This window comes from Crassostrea angulata, chromosome 3, assembly GCF_025612915.1.
Source record: "Crassostrea angulata isolate pt1a10 chromosome 3, ASM2561291v2, whole genome shotgun sequence".
NCBI classification, from domain to species: Eukaryota; Metazoa; Mollusca; class Bivalvia; order Ostreida; family Ostreidae; genus Magallana; species Magallana angulata.
This window is the reverse complement of record NC_069113.1, coordinates 40,638,049-40,665,715: the sequence shown is the minus strand read 5'-3', so window position 1 is coordinate 40,665,715 and position 27,667 is coordinate 40,638,049. Positions and strand designations below refer to the sequence as shown.

General features: G+C 34.1%; 1 protein-coding gene across 3 annotated transcripts in view; it reads left to right on the top strand.

Annotated features, from left to right (window-relative positions):
• LOC128177624 (leukocyte tyrosine kinase receptor-like) overlaps positions 1–27,667 on the top strand; it is a 201,830-nt gene that overhangs the window by 49,107 nt on the left and 125,056 nt on the right. For all 3 annotated transcript variants that reach the window (XM_052844424.1, XM_052844423.1, XM_052844422.1), the window contains exons 2-4: positions 5,412–5,570; positions 14,653–14,780; positions 19,353–19,531. In XM_052844424.1, coding sequence (XP_052700384.1) covers positions 14,673–14,780; positions 19,353–19,531 — 287 coding nt within the window. In that variant the 5' untranslated portion in view covers positions 5,412–5,570; positions 14,653–14,672. The remainder of the gene's footprint in view (positions 1–5,411; positions 5,571–14,652; positions 14,781–19,352; positions 19,532–27,667) is intronic.

Here is a 27,667-nt window from a genome sequence, read left to right as displayed (position 1 = left end):
CAAAAATTTATGCAACCCTCCAATGAAATCATGAGTGTTTACTATAATACTGCTTGAGTTTCTGTGTAAAAATCGTATGGATTTTAATCATGTACTGTAGTAATTTATCATTTAAACAAAATTAATTGTAAATAGATTTATTTCTTCTTACATTTCTTACTTACTATAGATCACTGACTGAATCATCTTTCGATCATTATTATATGCTGTGATGCATTTTGATCGTGTGCTTACGATAAACAGGAAGTCAATTTCGCGCGGTAAAAGTAAAATGAGAACCGTACAAAGGGTAATTACGGGGGAAAAATATCATCGGGTAGAAATGAAAAAAAAAAACAATTTGTTTTCATAATAGAATACATGAATAAGTTTTTTTTCTGTATATTCAACATAAAACTTTCGATGAAATTTTAGCCAGGTGTCTCTGAAATCAGTCTGGGTAGCACTTACTTTGTTTATACACAGTTGAACTCTCGGCACGTGCTACTCATGCCCACAGGCTTCAATAAGATCAGAGGTTGACTCGTGTGTATATACACAGTAAAAAGTCACACAGAGACACAGGGTGGAATGTGCTACTGTAGTCATGCCTCCAGGGTAGGTTACTTATCCCCCGGTTAACACCAGTTTGCACACATGGCAGGGAAGTAATAAAAAACGATCTTAAATTAAAACCAGCGGTACTGGATTCATTGGTTTGAAAATTTTGATGCAATTTCAGACATTTTCTTACGATGTTTTCAAGAAATACATTTTATTTCCCTTTTGTTTAAAACTGTGAAATAAGATTAAAGGCTACTATATGATAACGTTATTGGTTTAAACCATTTATTCATTAGAACTAGCGCTAGCGGTAATTATTCGACCAATTTTTCGAAGTCAACCTATTTATACTTTTCTTAGCTCACCTGAGCTGAAAGCTCAAGTGAGCTTTTCTGATCACATTTTGACTGTCGTCCGTCTGTCCGTCTGTCCGTCCGTCTGTCTGTCTGTCCGTAAACTTTTCACATTTTCAACATCTTCTCGAGAACTACTGGGCCAATTTCAACCAAACTTGGCACAAATCATCTTTAGGCAAAGATGATTCAAAGTTGTGAAAATTAAGGGGCACACCCTTTTTCAAGGGGAGATAATTAGAAATTAATGAAAAAAATTGAGAAATTTTCAAAAATCTTCTTCTCAAGAACCATTAAGCCAGGAAAGCTGAAACTTGTGTGGTAGCATCCTCAGGTAGTGTAGATTCAAAGTTGTGAAAATCATAACCCCTGGGGGTAGGGTGAGGCCACCAGTGGGGGGGTCGAAGTTTTACATAGGAATATATAGAGTAAATATTTAAAAATCTTCTTATCAGAAACTAATCAGCAAGGAAAGCTGAAACTTGTGTGGAAGCATTCTCAGGTAGTGTAGATTTAAAGTTGTGAAAATCATGACCCCTGGGGGTAGGGTGGGGCCACAATGGGGGGTCGAAGTTTTACATAGGAATATATAGAGTAAATCTTTAAAAATCTTCTTCTCAGAAACTAATCAGCCAGGAAAGCTGAAACTTGTGTGGAAGCATCCTCATGTAGTGTAGATTCAAAGTTGTGAAAATCATGATCCCTGGGGGTAGGATGAGGCCACATTGGGGGGGGGTGTTCAAATTTTACATAGGAATATTTAAAAATCTTCTTCTCAGAAACTAATCAGCCAGGAAAGCTGAAACTTGTGTGGAAGCATCCTCAGGTAGTGTAGATTCAAAGTTGTGAAAATCATGATCCCTGGGGGAAGGGTGGGGCACAATGGGGGGAGGGGGGTCGAAGTTTTACATAGGAATATATAGAGTAGATCTTTAAAAATCTTCTTCTCAGAAACTAATCAGCCAGGAAAGCTGAAACTTGTGGGAAGTATCCTCAGGTAGTGTAGATTCAAAGTTGTGAAAATCATGACCCCTGGGGGTAGGATGAGGCCACAGGGGGGGGGGGGGTGTTAAAGTTTTACAAAGGAATATATATAGAGTAAATCTTTAAAAATCTTCTTCTCAGAAACTAATCAGCAAGATGATTCTTTATAATTGTTAAGACTTTGGCTGCAGGACAATTCTTCGGCCTCACAAGAAGGTTCAGAGTTTGATGTAGCTAAATATCCCATATATAAACAATTGTAAAGGATCTTTTTGAGAACTGCAATACTCAACATGTGATATGACTATAAAATTGTAGCAGGCAGCTATTTTTTCATTAGAATCTTTTTGTATTACTGTATTGAGTTATTGCCCTTGATTTATTGATTCTTGATTATTTTAATTAATGCATCCACTGTTAACCAATTATTGTGATGATTATTTTTATACAATAATAAATATTCAATGTATATAAGTTGTTCTGCATAAGTAGTTTTTGGGTTAGGCCAGATTAGTTTGTTTATTTTTGATTTCCAATTTTTAGATACTATGAATTATTTTAGGCCGGCACATACATAGGCCCAGTGTCTATTGCATTGCGACGAGCGACTGTTTGGGGTTAAACTTGAACAGGTACGGAGAGATTGAGGGTGTGGACATCCCTGCTCTATCTAATCTTCGTGTTTTTCTAACCTATGATACAGAGTGTGCAGTCATTCCTGCGCTGTATCGCATTAATACAAGTGTGCGGTCATACCTGCTTGTATTGGTGGTGGTTGCGGCGGAGCCCTAGTATATGGGCATCCCTGCTGGTGTTCTGGCCTTTCTAGCGCAAGTGTGCGGCACTTCCTGCGTTAGGTTGAGCTGTTGGCGCATGTGTGCGGTCATCCCTGCTTGCGTTATCTCTGCTTGCATTAATGTTGGTACCTGTTGAGTTGCGTAGGTGTGCGGTCATCCCTGCCTGCGTAACGTTGAGTCCCTTTATATGTGCAGGAGCGGTGATTAAAGTCTGCTCTTGTAAATATTGGCAGCAATCAGGGCTATCCGAGTTCCAAGGGGGAAAAATGGATTTTATTTATACAGGATCTACATGTATTTTTGTACATTGTCCAGATTGTTTGTATTATGACTCCATTAAGCTGACTTAATCATACCTATTGTTCCTCAGGTGAGCGATGTGGCCCATGGGCCTCTTGTTTTATTTTTTGGCTAAAAACGGCCTCCTTCGCCCAATAAACCGTATCGACCTAATTTTCGAAAAAATACGGTAAATAAAGCGTGCTATTGTTCTAAATACACAACCGTTGTGTTGGTTACCTCCCTTTAAATAGATACATATCGCTCTTTGGCGCTATTTTTGAAATATTATTTTTCAATTTTTAGCAATGAGTACAAAAATTCGGACGTGTAAGGTGATGCTTTGTATTATTTATTTGTTATTTTATCGTTATTTCACAAACTAGTCTTAAATTAAAGCAGAGATATTTGGGATTAGCTGTTTTAAATTTGAGGGCAATACACCCTCTTGACGACGGGCTGAGACAGAGAAATATCAGCCCCGAGGGCGATACAGCCCTTGCTATTGATTGCTGTCTCACCTAGTCCAAAACACCTGTATTAGGGCTGATACACTACTAGGTATATGATATAATATAATATCATATTTTACAATATTATGATGTATTATGTAATATAATGTTGTACCATACAATACTATATTGTATTATATATTGTGATATTGTTTTATGTGATCAAATACAATAATGTATAACACAATACAATGTCATTTCATATGTTACAATATCATTTCTCATCATTGTTTATTACGTTATTTTATTGTATTATATGATATATATTGTTAGTTTGATAGGATGCAATATTGTATTTTATATTATTGTATTGAAAAAAATTGGATCTTTTAATACTGTATGAAATGAACATATGACTATCATACAAATTTAACAGCTGATATATGATATTGTGTCAAAACAGTATCCATTAATATCCAAGATCATAAAGTATGATTTTCATATAATATGATAAAGGTTGTCTCATAAAGGTGATGCCTCGTCTCGGTGAGCTTTGTAATCTGTGATTACCTATGTTTTAACTTTCCACCACATCTGAAAAAAGAGCAAACTTCAAGAGTTCCTTTATGTCTCAAAGAGTTTATATCTATTTTTTGTAGATGCTGGAGATGTATGATTTTGACTTCATACATATATTACAAAGCTCATTTCAATTTTTTTTTATAAAAAGATATTATTCATTGCATGAGTTTGAAAAAAGGATAAAAATGTGGTTGTCAATTGAAACTTCATATTCATTTAATTTAATTTGATTGACACACCTTGACAGTCTGCATGGACTTGTGCCTGTTCTGAAAAGTTATCATACATTTGATAAGTTGAAGACCAACTGTACAGGAGCATTGAAATAAGGGGAATTTGGTTAACAAAAAAACTGTACGCTTCCCATCAAAAAATGGTGCAAAAAACAGTACAATTCTCTTAAATTCTGCTGACATTAATGTACCTTTTTTTAAGCCAACAGATATATTTTACATGCTTTAGAATTTTATATTATGTTTCATTATCATATTTTTTTTTCATGAATTGCATAAATTTAGTTAAGATGATAGCTTGTTTACCAACTTAGGTATAATGTGAGAGTCAATATCTCCAATTTACTTCTTGTTCATAATTAATACTTGTATATACATCAGAAATGCTAAATAAATGACTGCAAATGCACCCTAACAGATTTTTGCACATAGAATTTAAAACTGTGTACCCTTAATATCAGCGAAAAACATATTTAATCATCATATATATTTTGTACGGGAAGCTGGGTCAGATACATGTATATTTCTTTAGTTGTCTAAGTATATTCTACCATATTAAGGAGTATCTCGATACATGTATATTTTTATGGCAAGATAATTTTCTCAATTAAATAACACTTCGTACCTTTACACACGACAGTTTGTGTACACCACACAAGTATCTGAAGGTCCCTTGTCAAACACAGGTGATGTTTTCCAGTACATGTCTCACGAGGGAGAACTTTATTAAATATGTCAGCATTAAGTAAAAAATTTATAATAAAGTACAAATTTTCATTTTCATGAATTTTGGTGTCTAGCCATAACTCTGTAAACAGGGTAAAATATAATGGTAAATTTTGCGTAAGGCTGGTTATTATTCATATCACATGAATTATTCACTTAAAATTAGTAGGTCCAGTCACTTTGAATTTTTGTGGTCGTAAAAAGGTTAATTAACTATTTTACAATATTTTAAAAGTATATTCATCTGTATTTCACATAGATCACACATAGTGGTTACAGATATGGTATGACTAGGTATATAAATTAAGACACAAAGTTCCAAAATTATAAGATATGGTCTATTTGTTGCTCACATTCTCAGATTTTTTCCTAGAAATCTGAATTCCTATTTTATCATGGGGTGTCTTGATTGTTGAAAAGTTAAGCATTTGACAGAATGTATTATTTTGTTCTTTTCCATAGAAGAGCTTCCAGAAGGAGCAAATTGTGACTTTGAAGTTGACCTGTGTGGATGGCATAATGTACAACATGGGGATGAGCTTGAATGGATTCGGCACAAAAACTCTACATCAACATTAAACACTGGACCAAGCTTTGATCACACTAAAGGAAATGGCTCAGGTAAAACATAGAACTTTTCATTGAGAACTGAAAGAGTTAAAGTGCCTTTTCCTATTACTGCATTAAATCAACTTCAAGCATGAAAATATCATTCTAGGTGTATAAGAACTTCTTTTTCTTCCAAATAATCTGGGGGAATAAGCCGAGGCAAAAAACTACATAGGTTCAAAAAAAAAAAATTTTATCTCTAGCAAATTTCACTTTCATTACATTTATTAAACAAATGTGATCATATACATTCAGTGCTGACATAACCCACGAAAAGTAACTTCAAATTTAATTGATATTAAGACAACAAAATACAGACCCTGAAACGTGCTACTACACCAGTTGCACGGTTCGGTTCGTTACGCTTTATGAACGGTACGGTTCGCTTTGTGAACGGTACGGTTCGTTTTGTGAACGGTACGGTTCGCTTTGTGAACGGTACGGTACGCTTTGTGAACGGAACGGTTCGCTTCTTGCACGGTACGCTTTGCTAAAAATAGCTGCATGCTTTGTGAACGGTTTGCGCGCTTTATTAATGAGGTAGGCGTGGCCTGAACGCTTTGATTTTTCTCCATATAATTTTGTTTAGTTTTTGCCCGATCTACCTCAGCAAGGTGGTAATTATGACAAGAATTTTTCTTTTTTTATATGATATATTATAAAAGAATTTCAATCGATCTATTTAAAATCAGAACGTCCATCCGTTCCCCCGTTTTTGATACGTTGCGTGAACCGTGTACCCAGTGACAACTGGGAAGCGGGGGTAATTTTGATTTTGAACAGTCTGTTATTATTAGTATTTAATTTAGATTAATGTAATCATTCAGATAGATTAAAAGAACTGTTTGACTTTAATCCGATATATTTTTGTTAATTCAGCGAGCTGTCGATAATTTTACAAAGCATCTTGAGTTTTTATTGCTATACATGTACTTGAGTTGAAGTCATTAAATACTTATAATCCATTTAAAATTGCTATAACAAATTGCCCCGACTTTATTCCGATATTTTTTTAGTTTAGTTTCCTTTATCGTTGTCTTGATTCTCGGCTAGTTTTTATTATTCATAATTCGTATGATCATTCTTTTTTGCGTACTACTGTAGTACTATTGCCGATCGCCGATTGCCTTAGTGAATAGACGATGTAAAATTAATGGATAGATAAGAAATCTTGAAATCAACTGTTATATAGTTTTTTGACACGAATTTTTATTCATTTAAATATCAATTCTATGATGTTCTGCTCATGTTTGTATACATAGATCATACCTACATCTAACCCGTCATCGCCTCTCTTATCTGAACTAAGATCGCGTGTATAGTCAAAATATGACTATTAGTTTTTGTTTTTCCGTTAAACTATACATGTTCATGTAACATATTTCATACGATATGTACACAACTGGATATACACAACAAGTCAATAACTTTTATTTATATAATGGCGATATTTATCATTTTGTTTAACAAGTGTCCGATCTTCACTGTATGCATGCGATTTAGCTGACGTTTTACAAATGCTGACTAACCTGTTTATATTTTATTTACCTTTTTACACACATACTTGTTGTAAACAGGACACGAAAAAATACCCGGTAATCAACAAATGAATGTTAAAAGTTATAAATATATAAGAATTTATCTAGTAACAAAAATAATACGACAGCGAGGGAAAACGACTCTGATCGCCAGTACATGAATTATAATCATGAAATCGGAGAGAAATTATTGTTGAATAATTTAAAATAGGAACACTCTTTTCAATAGTGATATAAGAAAACATAAAACAAAAACGTTTATTTCATTCGATAATTTTCTTCTAGCCATATCGGAGGAGCCAAGTAGCACGCGGCGCGTGGCATGATCTGTACTGTTATACTTAAACTGATTGACAGGCAAAGCACGTGGAGTCCTGAGATAAAATACCGCTCAAATGACCAACTATAGGAACCTAAAGCGACATTTTAAATAATAAAGTTCAGTGATAAAATTTTAATTTAAGTATTATAATCAACACACAAGTGCTCTCTCTCTCTCTCTCTCTCTCTCTCTCTCTCTCTCTCTCTCTCTCTCTCTGAGGGTGTATGTGATTGTGTGCAAACCATTTGGAATTATTAGTTTTTTATTTGTATGCATTAAATTCATTTATTTTAGACTCATGGTTTTCACAATGATTTCAACACAATGACTAAAAGTTTGTACAGCGGACGATGTACATATATAGATTGATCTCGACGGTTAAAATTTCGACGCTATTTCACATCACATATAAGATTGAAAATAAATTTTAAAAGAGCTGTGTTTGTGCTTACATGTACTTGTTATTTCATTGAACTATTTATGATTTAATTAATCATTTTTTTGTACATTAATGTACCCGGTAAATGATATTTTTATCGCAAGTTAATATGTGAAAATCCCGCATGTATAGAGTCGCTGAATTGTTACACGGATCCACGCGCCGATAGTCTTACGTGTAGTTGTTTGTGTCCATTTCTACAGACGGTTCTTTTGTTTTTTAGAGATTAAGAAAAGCCATGAAACTAACAAAGTAGAAGTAAGATATATTCAGACTATACACACGACAGATTGTGATGAGTAACCTAACAGGTGCCCGTGGAAAGGTGTGAATACCGGCATCTCGTGTACACCTATTTAAGCGTCCAAATATACAGAGTTAGTTGTAAAGTATAATAACTGCTAAAAAACCAAAGAAAGACAATTACACCTGTTGTGTATAGAACCAAAGATCAGCTTCTTTACACGTGTTTCGCACGAGTGATTTTTGTTCATGTGAAATCACGACGCCATTACCAGCTATGCGGGAAATAAAGTTGAAAGTAATTTTATGGAATGCGTGTACTTTTTCTCCGTTCAATGCCTGCATTTAATGCATTTAGATTTTGTACATGTAATTTACAATTCATCATACATGTATGAATGATTTTTTGTTTATTTATTGGTACATAAATAGCTCAAGAACAAATCACTCGAGTCACCGGTAATATGTGGTTGTCATTTACATTTTCTGGGTCTGCGTAACTTAAGTCGACATTTTTTTTTTAATTTAAAAAGGATATAAAATTATATACAGATATATTTCAACCTTGTTTAGCCATAGTGTATTTATATATTTCTAAACAAACGCTACTTTTCTAACGTTTCGGGTAACAAGATCTCTCTCTCTCTCTCTTTCTTTCTCTCTCTCTCTCTCTCTCCCGAGAATCACTTAAACCTATGTAAAGTCCAGTATGTACCCAATGTTTCAAACATTTCATAAAAATAATCAAAATAGTATAACCACGGATTGTGTGAACGTTAATAGTTTACAATGTTTAAGAAATCGGCGATGCAAGATTTGTCGAAAAACAAAGAAATGGTTACGGTCTAAAAAAGGAAATATTTTTGTGACTGTTTTAATAAGAATAACAGTTTTAAATCTTAGTATGTGTTATCTAATCCCGTATAAAAAATCTAGCTAAATATTGAACTTATCTGGTCAACGATAATCTCCGTCCGTATTCATCGAAAGACATTAGGTCAATAAGCCATATATGGAAGTGCACGCTTATTGCACGGTACGGTACGCTTTTTTGTCCGTCTGGAGGCGGGTCTTGCATAAATTATCTTGCACGCTTTTTGCACGGTACGGTTCGCTTTGTGAACGGTACGGTTCGCTTTGTGAACGGTACGGTTCGTTTTGTGAACGGTACGGTACGCTTTGTGAACGGTACGTTTCGTTTTGTGAACGGTACGGTTCGTTTCTTGCACGGAACGGTACGGTTCGTTTTAGAGGTGTAGTAGCACGTTTCAGGGTCTGTAGTAAATGCTAATTTGGCAACAAAATGATATAGAAATCGGATGTTCAAATTATAATGCTTATAATAACTTGGGTTAAGGGGGACTTAGCCCCTCCCCCCACTTTTTTTGCAGTTTATTCATAGCAAAGACCTTTTTTTTGCTTGTCAAGATTTTTTATATAAGTCTAGCGCCCCCCCCCCCCCCCCCCCCACTTTCAATTTGCTTCCGACGCCCCTGTATATTTTTTTTTGAAAATACTTGTTTAAGATACCTACAAAAAGAGTTAACTAAATTCTTTCTGTCTCTGAAGCAGAAAAATTGACTCCCCCATACTCTTTGTCGACTCCCCTGCGTTAGGGGTTGTATACGATGACTGAGGTAAATTAGTAAATTAAATATTGTTAGAAAGTAATCAACATTTTTGTATTTTAACTCTTTAAGTGAGTATGTGATTGTCATTTTAAATTTGCCAGTTTAAAGTATATGTAAATACTACAAAATTTAAGCGCAGTTACGCCTTTCAAATGTTGATTGCCCCTTTCTCACGTTAACAGAACAAAAAATGTAATCTCTCTAGCCCATAAATTGCATTTTTAACTTGAAAACCAACTTTCAAATTTTGTTACCTCCGAGAAGGAAATGGAATAAAGAGATTTGAATTCAAATTATAAAAATGCCACTTTCAGTTTACAACAAGAAAACTGCACAATTTCATTGCGATTTAAATCAAAGTACTGAAAGTACTAAAAAGCGCTAAGCCGGGAAGAAAGTGTTAAAAATATATCGATTGATATGAAAATACATGTAAAGAATCATATCGTTCGTTATTGAGAAAAATGCACTTAATATGTAAAATTGAAATTTCAAATTTACAATTATAGAACAATCTGCCTTTGTCCATACTGCACATAAATTAGATCATTAAAAAGAAATCATATTTGAAAATTAAACGAGGTTAGCTGGTATCACTTTATACAGATTATTACATATGTTTATTGTAGTATTTCAAGTAACTCGACAAAAATTCTGCATTTTTATATAAAACATGGTGTTCATAACTGTAAGATATTACGATTAAAAACACTCAAAACCTATTGATGCTGTAGAATTATTTCAATTATTAGTAAACACCTAAAACACAACTTAATGCATATACCATCTTTTTTTTTTTTCGAAATAAATCATCATGATATGGGTTTTGGAGCACCCGTATCTGATATAAGATAATGACATTTAAATGAAACTTATTGTTAATTTAATACTGGTAGAACAAATGCATCTGCATGCAGGATAACTTCAATTTAAATAAGTTCTCCCTATTGCAAAGTTATGATATTTCAAGAGTACGTCATCTCCAGGGTACGACCTCTCAGCATCCGCCAGTAGGTGGCGGTATATAGGAAACGCGAAAACGAAAGTGGAAGTAGGTTTAGAAATCTGGCGACAAAAAAGCGCTAAAGCTATGCTTAGCGCTTTAAAAAGGACTCTTTTAACACATAAGGATCAGATTCAGATAGGAATTTCTCAGACATTATCTTTACTTTCATCAAGATTTGAATGCAGTTTCTTGAATATCACCAATAAACTGCTTTTAGCATCATGAGATTGCTGTGTTTATTTTACACATTACAAGGAGCAAAGGTAACAAGATTTAGATAAGGATGTGTTGTACTATATGGGCTTTGAAGTTGATCCATAATTTGTGTGATTAATTTTGACATTTACTAGGTCTTCTCTGACTTTATGGATGCAATACATGTTTATCCAAAATATCCAAAAATGATACATTTATCTCTTAAGATAATCTTTGCTACTCCCAAACATCTATTTGTGTATATAGGTATATGTAGCTCTTGGCTATACTTGTAAATCTGCCATATTTTGGAAATAAAGAGGGGATTCGGATTCAATGCACAAGATTTATCTAGTATTCATGTTATGAGACAAACAATTCATATTTATATATATAAGGTAAAGATCAAAGATTACAGAGCTCACCAAGACAAGATAGACTTTGTGAAATGTTCTAAATATCCATCAGCAAATGTGTCCTAATTTCAAAAGTTGCCAGACATCTTGAAAATTCTTCAGACAAGTAAATAAAATGACAAAAATACACATTTGACATGTGAAGACACTTTTTATTGCTCATATTTAAGCCCACACAGTTTGAAGTCTGTTATTTGTTTCTTAAGTTATGTTTATGGTAAGTTCTCAAGTTGTTTTCCAGTGTTTAGAAAAACCTGCAACTACGCATTCTCATGTTGTGTAGAATGAAGTCTAGACACTTCATAATTGTTATATGCATATATTTTAAAAAGTTAAAACAACTTTAAATACTACACGCAGCAAGGCTCAGTGGTAACATTTATGCATACAAGAAACTTAAAGGGCATGGTCACGATTTGGATCAAAAATTATTTTTCCGATTTTATTGTTTACAATTCTTCAGTAAGGCATATTTAATAGGCAACTAAAACTTGAGTGTTATTCGTTAAGTTATAAGCGAGTTGCAGAGCTTATATTCTTTGCTATTTAAACAAAGCTTTTGTTTACATTTTGAATGTTGTAGTGAAAATTTTGTTGCAGACCTAAAATGAATGAGCTAAACGATGGGAACTGTTCTTTTATGCATAAAATGAATAAGAACATTGACAAATCAGCTTGAAAATGATGTTTACTGGTATATTGAACCTATGTAGACACAAGCAGGGCACGAGCTTTGTTTACATGGCAAAGAATTGTGAGCCTTGTATCTTGCTATTATCACTACGACTGACTCTTAGATTTTATTTGATCGTTAGAAATGCATTCCTAAAACACTGTAAATAATTAAAAAAGAAAAATAGAATTTGACCAAAATTGTGACCATGCCCCTTTAAATTTAACATGTACATATGTAACTAACTTGCATCAAAGGGTTCCTGCTTTATAAACCTTACCTCCTCATGCATTCAAAATTATTGGCTCAGTTTCAGTGCTTAGTCTGTCACACCTGTATATATATATATATTTTGTAAGAAGTTTGGCAAAGATAGAACAGAACCAGTATTTACTTGGATATGGTCAGCAAAGAGCACCTACTCCAAAAACCTTAACTTCCTCCAACATCCGAAACCTTTTGTTCAGATTCAGCACCCAAGCCTGTAAAGTGCATAGGTATGCACCATCCATGCAAGTTTGTTTAAGATGTAATAACTTAGATATAGGACTTGCTCCTAACCTTGGATTCCCACCCTGAGGGTATATATAAATCTCCCCATGACTTTATCTAGGTGAGCTAAAAAAGCTTTGAAAAAGTAAAGGGTGAAATCCCATAGCTTTGATTGTCTAGCAGCAGTAAAATTAGTAAATTAAATATTGAATTCCTCTGCACTTTGCAATTTTCCTGTTTTATTCATATTTGCATAGTTTGAATAATAAATCTGATTTTCAAGATAATAAAACAGTTCGTGCTAAAAAATTAATAAATAATAAAAAAAATTTTGACTAATATATTTGAAATAAAGTTACCAGGTATCAGATATTTGACAAGGTTCTAAGAGTTATTCTTCATAAAATGCATAGAGAAACTGATAGGAAACAATAGAGGGGAACCAACAAACTAAAAAAAAAAAAATCCAAAAGAAAACCTGTAATGGTTGTGAGGTGTATCAATGTTTCATTAAGTATCCCAGTTGAGCTTTGTAAAGTTTTCTGCAATTCTAGTCTATTTTTATTTCACTGAGTGAGTGCATTCATTAACATTGACAATACAAATAGAACTTTATAAAGATGTTTGAATGTCAAAGAATCTGCCTTTTTCGAGCCGATTTTATCAACTAATGTGGTTTCATCGTTGTTCATTGAGCACAGATTTTTGTGAATTTTGTTGTGAAGTGGATCCATGAAATTAATAATACATTGAAGTTTGGAACCTACGACAATGATTTGTATTGGTAAAGAGCCATTATTTCAAAGCATTTATATGTCCTCAAAGCATTGATCCCCATGAATATTTATAAAACCGCAGTCTCCTATGCATTAACTCAGACAAAATTGGTTTGAACTTTTATAGACACTGCTTTAACATAATTTCAGTAAAAGAAAGATGGTAGAATGAAGTTCTTTAAAAGGAACTTCTTTTTTAAAATGATTAAAAACTTTAGATTACAAGGAAATGGGTTCTTTAAATGTTAATCTTGTAAATGAGAAAATAAAAAAACACCTTACATTTATAACATTTAACCATAGCTCTGTTAAATTTTATGTAAAAGTGATATCTAGATGACATGTTTGTTTTCATCTTGAAATATCAAAAACTTGTTATATTCTTGAAAGTGATTTTGTTTTAAAATTAGCAAAGTTCTAGGTTGTTGTACAATTTAAACTTTTTCTCAAACCCATATGACATTAAACAAAAAAGGCAATGATTACAACAGTTTCTATATAAACCTCCAGGAGTAACTTCTCTTTGATCATGCTTGTTTTCTGCAAGCTCTCAAAAGAATACTTCCTTAAATAAATTTTCAAACCTTATATTCTTTTATGTCATGAAATATAAAACATCAGATGGCTCCTGAAACAAAGTGTTTGTCTTGCATATGTCACTAACATTATAACAATGTTTGTAGTCATCAATGCAGTTATGAGACTAGCTTTAAAAAAAAAAAAAACAATAGTTTAATGTTTATTTTAGCTCACCTGAACCAAAGGTTCAAGTGAGCTTTTCTGATCACCTGCTGTCCATAATCTGCCTGTCTGCCAATCTGTCTGCCGTAATGTCTGTTCACATTTTTGACTTCCTCTCTAAAACCACTCGGCCAAATTTAACCAAACTTGGTACAAAGCATCCTTATGGGAAGGAGGATTCTATATTGTTATAATAAAGGGTGAACTCTTTTTTAAAAGGAAATAATTATTAAACAGTGAAAATGGGGTTTGTATAGATCTTTAAAAATCTTCTCAAGAACCACTGCACCAGAAATGCCAATATTTACAATAAACTCAGTCTAGTATATATGATGAAAATTCTAAATTGTTAAATCATAACCTCTGGACCAATACTGGGGCCAAAAGGTGGATTCTAGTTTTAACATAGAAATATAGAAATCTTTCTTTAATTAAGAAATACAATGTTAATTTTAGTTATTTCACTTTAGAAGCATCTTCACATCTTCAAATCCTCATATCAAAGTCACTGTGACCTTCTTTCACTTTTTAACTCACCTGAGACGAACACTACACATCTATACAGTATTTTATTGTTTGAAAATTTGTTCATCACCTACTAGTTGATTTTTCATTTTGTTAGGTCATTATTTGTATGTGGAGATGGACCATGGGAAACATCTGGATGCAGGCATCCTTGAGAGTCCAATATTTCCAGCTCCAGATGCAAGCCTGTGGAACTCTTCATCACTGATCTATGGAAAATGTCAGGTAAGCCCTCAAAACTGGACATTTTTATACCCCCGCTCCGAAGGAGAGGGGGTATACTGTTTTACCCTTGTGTGTCTGTCTGTCCGTCCGTCTGTCTGTCTGTCTGTCCGTCTGTCTGTCCGTCCTTAACAAAAATTTCTGTCGCATTTATCTCAGCAACTATTTATCGCAGATGCTTGAAATTTTAACACAGTGTTTGTTAAGGCATGCCATATCGTGGGATATATTTTTGTACCAATCGGACGTCAACTTCCTGTTAAATGACGACTTTGCTTATTTTTTAACCAAAATTTTCAAACAAATTTTCGTCAAAGATTTCTCAGCAACTGTTTATCGCAGATGCTTGAAATTTTTACACAGTATTTGTATAGGCATGCTATATCGTTGGATGTATTTTTGTACCAATCAAACGTCAACTTCCTGTTAAATGACGACTTCGTTTATTTTTTGCCAAAATTTTCAAACAAATTTCCATCAAAGAATTCTCAGCAGCTATTTATCGCAGATGCTTGAAATTTTAATACACTGTTTGTTTAGGCATGCCATATTGTGGGATATATTTTTGTTTGAATCGGACGTCAACTTCCTGTTAAATGACGAATTTGCTTATTTTTTAATCAAAATTTTCAAACAAATTTTCGTCAAAGATTTCTCAGCAACTGTTTATTGCAGATGCTTGAAATTTTTACAGAGTGTTTGTTAAGGCATGCCATATCGTGGGATATATTTTTGTACCAATCGGACGTCAACTTCCTGTTAAATGACGACTTTGCTTATTTTTTAACCAAAATTTTCAAACAAATTTTCGTCAAAGATTTCTCAGCAACTGTTTATCGCAGATGCTTGAAATTTTTACACAGTATTTGTATAGGCATGCTATATCGTGGGATGTATTTTTGTACCAATCAAACGTCAACTTCCTGTTAAATGACGACTTCGTTTATTTTTAGCCAAAATTTTCAAACAAATTTTCGTCAAAGGTTTCTCAGCAGCTAGTTTTCGCAGATGCTTGAAATTTTAACACACTATTTGTTTTGGCATGCCATATCGTGGGATATATTTTTGTATCTATCAGACGTCAACATCCTGTTAAATAATGACTTTGTTTATTTTTTGCCAAAATTTTCAAACAAATTTTCGTCAAAGATTTCTCAGCAGCTATTTATCGGAGATGCTTGAAATTTTTACACAGTGTTTGTTAAGGCATGCCATATTGTTGGATATATTTTTGTACCAATCGGACGTCATCTTCCTGTTAAATGAGTACTTTGTTTATTTTAGCCAAAATTTTCAAACAAATTTTCGTCAAAGATTTCTCAGCAGCTGTTTATCGCAGATGCTTGAAATTTTAACACACTATTTGTTTAGGCATGCCATTTTGTTGGATATATTTCTGTACCAATCGGATGCCAGCTTTCTGTTAAATGTCGACTTTGCTTATTTTGCATATTCACATCAGAGCGGGGGTATCACTAGTGAGCATTGGCTCACAGATATCTTGTTCAGCCAAAGTTATAAAAGATGAAGGACTGTAGTTTTGCTCACACCTAATAAACTTCCTGTAAGTCAGGGTTGTGCAGAGACCTTCATTCAAGTTTTATCTAATATAGTTCATAAATTATTTACCATTTGGTTAACTCTTTCCCCCTCACTGTATCTCAGATAAGCTCGTTATCTACACTCGCAGTGCTGACCACTGCAGCAGTGTTATCTCCTCACTCAGCATGCGCTCCTGATAGCACCATCTCCGCAGGCATTTTCAGAAATAAACAAGACTCTCTGACTGTGTTTACATTTACTCTGATATTTTCACTATTATTTGGCAGAGGCCAATAAAAGTATATATTTTCTTTTTCAGCAATGATTTATCTATAACATGGTGAAATAAAAAAATACCTTTATTTACATATTTACAACAAATAGGTCAAAAGAAATACAAATTTCCTGATTGTCATTCTGAAAAAGTTTCTTTTTTCTTTGATTGTTGGTCTGTTTTTTTCATATTACTGTGCAGAATGGTATGCAAAGTGGCATCCATCTTTGCACAAATGTGCATTGCACACTTTGCATCCATAAACAGTCTCTTTTCTTTCCTTTCTGTTCATGTGTACTCTGCATCTTCTTTTTGTTCCCATATGGGTAGATTCATGACCGGCAAAGTTTTGGGGCTCATGTACAACTTCACGGTTCTCCATAGACTTTCTTTTTCTGCCAGAAAAACCAGCGATTAGGTGTTGAGCCAATTCTAGTCTGAAGTCCACATGAGTGAACCTTTTCTTTGAATTCCTCCTCTGAGATTCATTATTGAATATTATGAAAGCATTCACCATTGCACAGTTCAAAATAAAATGGAAAATGTATTTCCATGCCTTCTTGCTATCACGGCCAACAGAATACTTCATTCGGAGCTGGTCATGCCTGTCCACACCGTTCATATATTTATTGTATTCATTGGCAGCATGAGGTTGGGTCAGATTGAGTACGTTGCGGCCATGTTGTCTGGTGACGGGAACCTGCAGACGAGGATCACTAAGAGTGCTCAGGAAAGCCACTGGTTTTTTGTCCTGCCAAACTGAAGCAGTTAAGTTTCCCTTCTGTCTTGTCCGACTTTCTCCTCTCTGTAATCTAAGTTTTCCCTTGAGATCATCTGGAAATCCGCGTCTATTTATTCTCACTGTTCCACAGGCATAAATGTTTTGAGTCAACAAGTCCTCCATCAATTTGACACCGGTAAAGTAGTTATCAAAATATACATGATGATTTTTTCCTTGAATGTCTCTAGTCAATTTGGTGACAACATCATGTCCAAGGCCATTCTCTGAAGCAGCCTCTCCTCGTCCAAGGTAGATGCTGAAGTCAGTCAAGAATGCCGTTTCCGAATCACATCGCATCCAGACTTTTATGCCCCTCTTGATTGGTTTGGCAGGGAGGTATTGTTTGTAAGACAATCTGCCTGTCCACTTTATCATTGCTTCATCGATGGCAATGTTTTTTGATGGCCTGTAATTTGATCTAAACTTTTCTCTTGCCATGGTTATCACTTCACGTACCTTGTACAGTTTGTCATAGTTTCTTGTTCCTCTTGCAGGTTCATTTTCTCGATCACTCACATGAAAATACTCTGTCAACTTTTCATACCTCTTGACGGTCATAACTGATTTTATCCCTTCATTTCCAAGGAAAAGGTTTTTAGACCAATAATCCTTGTAAGAGGGCATTTCGTTGATTCCCATCACGATATTTATGCCCAAATAGGCCCGCATTTCAGCCTCGGTGACTTCATACCAAACAGGATCTGCCTCACCCCTCTGAGCGATTTTCCATCGAGCATAATTGTTTGTATGCCGCACAAATGCTGAAATTTGTTCCTCACTGAACATCAAGAAAAAATAATCCTTCGCTGATGCAGTGGCGACATCGAAATCATCTGGAAAAACAGGGCCAGTGTCTTCTGTGAAGGGTTCAACACGAACTCCTCGAAGGTTTTCCGTCCAATTGTCGTCATTTTCTCGCTCAGATTCACTTGAACTGTCCTCATTTTCACTACTACTTGACTCTTCTGGAATGTATATATCAGATTCGTTATCTGAAAACCCTTCAAATTCACTTATATCGTCGTCAGAATCAAAATAATCTCGCAATATATCTTCGTTTGTTGGTAGTGCCGCCATCTTGGATATCAATTTTCGCTTCGGTGTACACATGCGTTGGAAAACCCCTTATCTATTAGGTAATCACGTGATTTTATGACATGTGTGCACTTTATTTTTATTAACCAATGGTATAACTTCAATTCTATGTATACCCTGTGTAAATAATCGTCATAGTCTCGTTTTCATATGGTCTTAAAATAACCGGTCGTCTAGAAGCGCTTCCGCGGAAAACAAGGCAAGGCGTCCATAGACGCTTCTGCGGAAATTCAAACATGGCGTCGAGAGACGCTACCGCGGAAAAAATGACGGGGCGTCGAGAAGCGCTAGTGCGGGGGAAAGAGTTAATCTTGCTTTTGGTCATATTAAACAAAAAATGCCTGTAGGTAAGGGGTTGCAATGAGCTTGAATTAAGGTGGTATTGGGCATTTCCATATTGTGATGTACTTCCTATTAAAATAAACAATAAAATTAAGTATAATTTTGAAGAAAAAAAAAATTCCCAAAATTGTTACCCAACAGCAGAGCCCAATGTATAAAGTAAACAAAGTATAAAGTTAACTATGAATGAATCTAGATGACATGAATTTGAATTCCGCTGGGGTTTTATAAATTTTTTCTTAACAAAAAATTTTACAACTTTTTTTTGGTCCAGTATTATAGAATTAAAAGAATTCTAAACAGATGAAGCATTTTGATTATAATGTACTTTTATGCACATTAAAATCGACTGACATCTCACATAACCTTAAACTTTTACACCAACTGGAAATTTCTAAGTCATAGCTTAAGGTCAAAGCAAATTTCTCTAAAATGCTTTTCATTCCATTGTCCATTACTTGAGTGGGGCCCTTTGAAATGGTCATCGTCTCGGTGATGTCTAGCTTTAATATACTGACATTTTTCTATGTAAACATTGCAGCTTGCGTTCTACTACCATATGTTTGGATATCGAGTAAGCAGCCTCAGCGTATCTTTAGTGAGTGTGTGTGGATTGGGGTTCAACACAACAAGAGAAATTTTGAGACTTCGTGTCAACGAAAACAAATGGAAAAGTGCCTCTGTGTCCCTCACCCAAGACATTCCTAGAGAATTTGGACCGTAAGTCAGAAATATAACATTTTTTTTCCAGATAATAATTGTAATTTAACTTTTATTTTGGTGTTGAGAAAATTTTGTGAGGTTTGTATGGGCAACAGCATGACCAAAATTTCTAGCAGCTCACCCGAGTACTTGAACTCATGTTTGTTATAGATTTTCTACATTGGCTCAGTCATTGTTAATCAATTAATCACTAGTAAATCATGAAGTGTTGCCAATAGAATTTGATTAACAGTGTTCTCAAATTAAGTCTTAAGATAGCTCACTACAGCAAATCAAATACATGTACTTTTTTGGACACAACATCATAAGATGGTGATTTCATATCTTGTATTTTTATCGATTGATTTTACTAAATATCATCAAATCTCAGTGGTTAAAGATTCGAGCTTGTTCACTGCAGATCCTGATTTCAAATCTGCCTGAGGCTTTTAGTTCATTTTTACCGAATTTAATTTTGGAAAATCATGTTTCCCCTCTTTATTTAGCTTACTTTCTTGCCTATTAGACTAATATACTTATGCATCATGATACCATATTTTTCGGAAATTTGGTCAATACTTTTTTTTCCTGACATGTGGACCTTGCCCTATGCATCGCTTCGCCCAATTTATGTTTTTTTGGGGGGGTTGGAAAATTTGATATGAAATTTTGCAAAAATTTATGCAACACTCCAATAAAACCATGAGTGTTTACTATTAATACTGCTTGAATTTCTGTGTAAAAATCGTATGGATTTTAATCGTTATACTGTAGTAATTTATCATTTAAACAAAATTAAATGTAAATAGATTTATTTCTTCTTACATTTCTTACTTAGATCACTGGCTGAATTATCTTTCGATCATTATTATATGCTGTCATGCATTTTGACGTGTGCTTACGATAAACAGGAAATCGATTTCGCGCGGTAAAAGTAAAATGAGAACCGTACAAAGGGTAATTATGGGGGGAAAAATATTGTCTGGGAGAAATTAAAAAAAGCCCAATTTGTTTTCATGATAATAGAATACATGAACAAGTTTTTTTCTGTATATTCAACATAAAACTTTCAATGAAATTTTAGCCAGGTGTCTCTGAAATCAGTCTGGGTAGCGCTTACTTTGTTTATACACAGTTGAACTCTCGGCACGTGCTACTCATGCCCGCAGGCTTCAATAAGATCAGAGGTTGACTCGTGTGTATATACACAGTAAAAAGTCACACAGAGACACAGGGTGGCATGTGCTACCGTAGTCATGCCTCCAGGGTAGGTTACTATCCCCCGGTTAACACCAGTTTGTACACATGGCAGGGAAGTAATGAAAAACGATCTTAAATTAAAACCGGCCGTACTGAATTAATTGGTTTGAAAATTTTGATGCAATTTCAGACATTTTCTTACGATGTTTTCAAGAAATACATTTTATTTCCCTTTTGTTTAAAACTGTGAAATAAGATTAAAGGCTACTATATGATAACGTTATTGGTTTAAACCATTCATTCATTAGAACTAGCGGTAATTTTTCGACCAATTCTTCGAAGTCAACCTATATATACTTCTTTAAATTTTATTGCTAAAAACGGCCTCCTTTGCCCAGTAAACCATATCGACCTAATTTTCGAAAAATACGGTAATTACTTTCTTGGTAAGTCATTTTCTGCTAATTTAATTCATAAATACGCATTATTTCCTTCTTATCTGCAACTGCTGCCATATTATTTGTCGATTTCTATTGTTCTGCTCATCGCTACACATAGCTGCAGATCTGTAGCTCTCTGGTTGAAAAAATTCGGATAGACAAACCAGAGAGCTACAGTTCCAAGCGTTGTAAAAACCTCCGATTTACGCCGCCGTTTTGTGTCGCTCGCTTCGGGAATTATATCCGACTTTAAAAGCATTCAACCGCCTAAAAAATTGGATTTATTAATTAAACATATAGTTTACCCTAACTCTGCTAACTTTGTTTTCCTTTCAATGGTTCACAACGGCCATCCTTCGCCTTGAAATGTCATCGTTTTAAAAAAACTCGCCTTATGACAACCATGTTTACCTAGTAGCGAGATCTCGAGTGCGTCGATTTACCCAAATGGACCCAAATGAACCCAAATGGACCCAAATGGCGATTAAAGTGGAAAACAATTATAATAAAATCCTTATTACTAATATTATCACTTGTTTTAGTCATTTCATGGGGTTGTTAGACGTTATTAAGAAAAATAAAGACCCAAATGGCGACCCAAATGGCGATTCAAGCGGAAAACAATTATAATAAAATCCTCATAATAATTAAAATTATTTTAAAAAGTTGTTTTATTTCTATATAATATATAAATTTATATTATTTGAATATAATTACATACATTATATACTTTTACAAATCGAGATAAAATGCTCATCTTTATTTTTCAAAAACAATTTTTAAATATATACCGTATTTTCCCGACGACTCGTCGATGCGGACGACTTGTCGAATTGTCCATTTTTAGCCAAAATTTTAACAAAATCCTACAATACGTCGATCTCAGACCATACGTCGATCTTATCACTTCAAAATGGCCTATAAAACTGCAGTAACATTATCAGTGTATGATGCCACGATGTCACCGATATTGCTATCAATTATTATTAATGATTAACATTTTAACAATTACGCTTTATACTTATGCATCAAATTTTCAAATACCGGCAACTTCTACAAAATTGCATTTTAAACAATTCCCGATATCGCGTGTTATGCAAAACTAAACTTACTTTGTCAGAAATATTTTATTCCCAAGCATTAAAATAAGTATCCACTCTGACTATCGCCAGTGTATTCGCCATTACGTAACCAGCCACCTGTTGACTCGGCGCGTGGTCAATGTTTGTTTAACAATTTCCGGTATCATAGGCATGCACCTGTCTTGTGTCTTGTGTCGGACTTCAAAGGGGGATCTCAAGTGCAGAAAGCTTAGCAATTACTATTATTTGATGAAACTTGTTTACTTTGTACCCAGTAATGCAGTTACACGCTATTGTTTTACATAGACACTGTTAGAAATAAATCGATCATTTGTACGACTTGATAAATACGATATACGACATACATACGTTTCCTAAAAAAATTATCTAACAATAATCAAAGAATTGGACAATAATTAATCAATGAACTATAATCACTCTTATAACGGTACTCTTTATATACACAGGGAGTGAAATTGCCGTAAAGATCTCAGCCTTAGGGCAAGATTATTAACACAACCGGTGTCAGCCTATTGTATAAACAGTAGTATTGATAATTGCTGATTACGTATTTAAGATTGAATTTGACCATTAAATATTTCTGATTTAAACTTTCCACTAACAACTCTTTACAAATAAAATAATTAAATTTTAAAAAAAATCCCCCGGACCTACTGCAATATTTTCTTCCATTCAAATTTGGTTTCAATTTTACTGCGCAATGTTATCTTCCTACTAGTGATATATAGAACCATGTGACGATGTGTTTATAAAAACGGAACGGTAAAACTTTTAATTGATTAACGACAATGTAACATTTTTTAATAACTGTTGTTATTATTATGTATTAAAGTGTTGACAGATGAGTGAAAATGATAATTATTAAAGATGAACAGTGAATTCAACAACGTAATTTTCAATCACACAGCCAACTCAAGATGATTAAAACCAAGATTTTTAATGCTATTTTTAAAAAATTTCTGACTACGAGCCTACGACAAGTCGAACAAGACGATAAGTCGGGTGTTCTGCTTCAGAGGAAAAAAATACCGACTAATCGTCGGAAAAATACGGTACTGAAATAATTTTAATTATTGTTTTGGACCTTCGGCTTTTATTTTTCCAAATTTCCCTAAATTATGAGGATTTTATTATAATTGTTTTCCGCTTGAATCGCCATTTGGGTCGCCATTTGGATCTTTATTTTTCTTAATAACGGCTAACAACCCCATGAAATGACTAGAACAAGTGATAATATTAGTAATAAGGATTTTATTATAATTGTTTTCCACTTTAATCGCCATTTGGGTCCATTTGGGTTCATTTGGGTCCATTTGGGTAAATCGACGCACCCGAGATCTCGCCACTAGGTAAACATGGTTGTCATAAGGCGAGTTTTTTTAAAACGATGACATTCCAAGGCGAAGGATGGCCGTTGTGAACCATTGAAAGGAAAACAAAGTTAGCAGAGTTAGGGTAAACTATATGTTTAATTAATAAATCCAATTTTTTAGGCGGTTGAATGCTTTTAAAGTCGGATATAATTCCCGAAGCGAGCGACACAAAAACGGCGGCGTAAATCGGAGGTTTTTACAACGCTTGGAACTGTAGCTCTCTGGTTTGTCTATCCGAATTTTTTCAACAAGAGAGCTACAGATCTGCAGCTACGCTACACACTCCCTATATAAGGCAGTGAGCACTATTCATGCTTCACTGCATTCAGGTATTTCATACATTACTATCATTTAGCTAAAGTGTTGAATATTATTCTGCCAGGGTTTTCAAAAAGATGCAGAAATTATGCACTCAGCTGTATGAACGACACATGCGTTTGATGTACATACGAAATAAGGCAATTATTTCAAAGAATAAATATATTTTGTATTTCATGGAATGTTCTTTCCTTTATTCTTCATTACAAACATTTTACTACAATGTGTAGTTCATGCATTTAGAGGTTTGGCTACCTGAATGCCTCGATCATAAAGCAATCAAACGTTACTTTCTCAACTGGTATATATACCCTAGTGGCAGTAGAAGAGCGTTTGAAACCAATATGGTGACCAAATGCTTTTATGAATTCATGTCAACTTTAAGAAATACTTTGAATAGTGAGCCACCTTAAAATGTTATTTATTCAAATGTTGTGCAGTCCTCAAAGATGTAAAAATTTGTATGTTCAGTCAGATCATATCAGAAAATATAAGTATCTGGAAAGGGATGGGGGCAATTTAAAAAGGTTATTTTCTTTTTGCCAAGTTATGGCAATTTCCTGTCTTAGGTCAGTGTGGTTTACTGTAAATGTACTACATTTAGCTGTGTATTCTTTTTAGTGCTTTTGGCGGATGGTGTCTTCCGCTAAATCAAGTAAATTGCTAAATGCCATCCAGATATGCATAATAAAAGTCAAATTTAGGACTGCGCTAATTCAAGTCGAGGCCAACTTGTTCAAAAATTAATTTCCGTCAAATATCATACACGCCAAATATAATACGTTTACAGTATTCAACTTGAGAAAACACGAACAATGTCTGAACCACATGTTCGTGTTTTCTCGAGTTGATTTAGAATTGCTTATTCAGTTTCAAGCTAATTTGTCTATTTTTCCTGTCCAAACCTAAAATTAAGAAGTTTTAATTTTATATGATTGCGCCCATGAGAAAAAGGTGCTTACGGGATTTTTTAAGCATTTTGAGATTTGATTATATTTTGATTGCAGACATGAATATAATTTTTTTTATCCCATTTCTAAGTTACTTTTTTGATGCAACTGAACAATGTGTCCGTATCCTGCAGCACGCCGTCAGTGTATTGTTATTGATGTCAAAATAGTAAGTGGTGAAACAAAACAATTAAAATAAATATCTTTTGGAAATGTATACATTCTAGATATATTTAATCAATAGCAAACCACATGAATGCAATTTATGAATTGGCGACCCTCCCCACTGGCGATCTCTTGATAGTCCCAGCGGGTGATCACACTTGGTCTTGCTTGCAGATCCATGATGGTATTCTTCAGAATAGAGACTTTTGTTTCAACTGAATCCACACTTTCTTTCAGAAACACGTATCCAGGATTTTCACGTAAAAACCTGAAATGGTGATATTTTTGAATGTTATGAACTGCCTTGAAATTGCTCAAAAGAAATCGTTTCCAATTTCGCCACTCCCAGGCCTTAATTTCTACAATCCTGTTGGTATGGGATAGCAACATTGCTTGATGCCGATTTCTGCACATCAACAAGTTGACTGAATGCGTCAACATCGCTTTGGCAAAATGGGTTTCTGATATGCCCAAAACCACTGTCCACCAGACATCTACTTATCAATAAGAATATGCACAACTTACATGAATATGGACAATTTACGTATGTACGTAAATGTACATAAACCAAATGAATAAATAAATAAAATAAAAGTGGGGAAGGGGATTTCATTTCAGAAACAAAGTCATCACCGAGTGTGCCCTGGGATTTGGATTTTCAGTGAGATTGTTTCATAGAATCCCATAAAAACTCTCCCCTAGAGGTACACTAAAATGTACTGGTTTTTGTTTTGACCTGTAGACAAAAGATGGAAAACTGCAAGTTACGTTGTAATTTTGAATGTACGTTCACAAATCAAACAAACTTTTTATTATTTTATAATCTGTTTAGAAAATAGTTATTAATAACTACTGCAGTTATCTGCGGGCAAAGTGCATGCCTTTTCTCCAAAAATGTATTCATTAAGAGAGTAATCAAGCATGCTTATGACGGCATTTGAATTAACAGTTGGTCAAACTTCCATCTTGTCCTAAAAAAATAATCATGAGAATACATTATAAAAAATTAAAATTTATATATATGTATTACTGATAGTTTGATTTTCGTCAATCAAAAAAGTTCAGCTGCAGTGATGCACTATCAAAACGGACCCCAAAAGGCTGGACTTGACGAATCTGGATAAAGTAGGTTGGTCCCATCTGCCATTCTTCTGGTAATGGTTTCATCGTGAATTGACACTTTCATATTCATTGCCACTCTTGTCAGAATGTTGGTCATCACATTGGGATACATTAAATCGACCGAATTTTCTTCAATTAGTCTGTCCAACTCCTTGGAAAATAATTTTAAAAAAATGTGTTCGATAAAGACCAAAAACGACATAAAAATCTGTTAAGTAAGTTTGATCTAATTATTTGATAATTTATAGATCATTTAATGTTTTCATCTATATTTATTTAGCTCTTTTGTATGAAGAAACCTTGATTCTTATATATAAACATATTGATTAACAGTGTTTTAAACTTGTTGAAAAACTATCTAGACACTCAGGGCTGACAGCTAGTATAATTTTTCAGCCCTTAAAATTCAACCAGCCCAGAGAAAATAGTTGACATTTGTTTATTTTTTTTTAATTTGCATGTAAAACATTCAAAAATTTGTTCTTCAATTTTGTTTTGTCATAAACTTGTTGTTTTTTATTGTAAAGTTATCGTCCACTTATCTCAGGGAGATTCGTCAAGACCGAAAAATTTTGACGGACGTCTTTACCGAATCTCTGTTGAAATAAGTTAAATATGAACAAGTTCATATTTTGTGGGATTTAAATCATTTAATGGTAGGAAACGAACATTTTATGTTGATAGGGAATTAAAATGAAGTTAAAAGTTGATTTAAGTCAGCCTAATATTATCGTAACAACCGGCCAAAGTTTGGGCAAATTTTACTGAATCCCTTAGTGTCACACTGGTCTGAGATTCAGAAGAGATGTGTGTCAAAAATTTTCAGTCTTGAGGAATCTCACTGAGATTACCCTGCATTATTCCGTTGCATGACTGGGGACTTTACATCGCCATGCTCACATGTAAAGCATTGTGTACGTGAATTAAACGCTTGTTTTGACTTTTTAAATGACCATACAAGGAAAGTGATAGTGTGACAAGAATGAGTTAAAAATTCTCAAAACTTCAATTCCATTATTATATAAAAAAAAATATCCATGTCCAGGCGGGCGTTTGTACAAACAAATTTGTGCCAAAAGTAATGCATCTCGGGTGGTCGGGCGGACGGTTGTTTCAAACACTGTGATTAAGATTAATTAGAATTGGGTATTATTTATCGTAGCATACTTATTAGAAATTGTTCTTTACTCATTATAGTAGAATTTTTATGATATCATTATTTTATTTTTAAAATATTTTTTTGATTTATGATGTTAGAATTAATTGAATGCACGTCAGAATCAACTACAATTAGGAGAAATCGGCAATGACTTCATTAAACATTATTATCATTGATACTTGATAATACCTTATTTCTTAAACTACATTTCACCCTTCTTGGGCCTCACCCACAGTGCTAGACTGGGTTATCTCTCTTATATTACTCAAAAAAAGGCAGCAATGCGAATATGGCAAGATTTGTTTGTAAATCTCTGAATGTGTG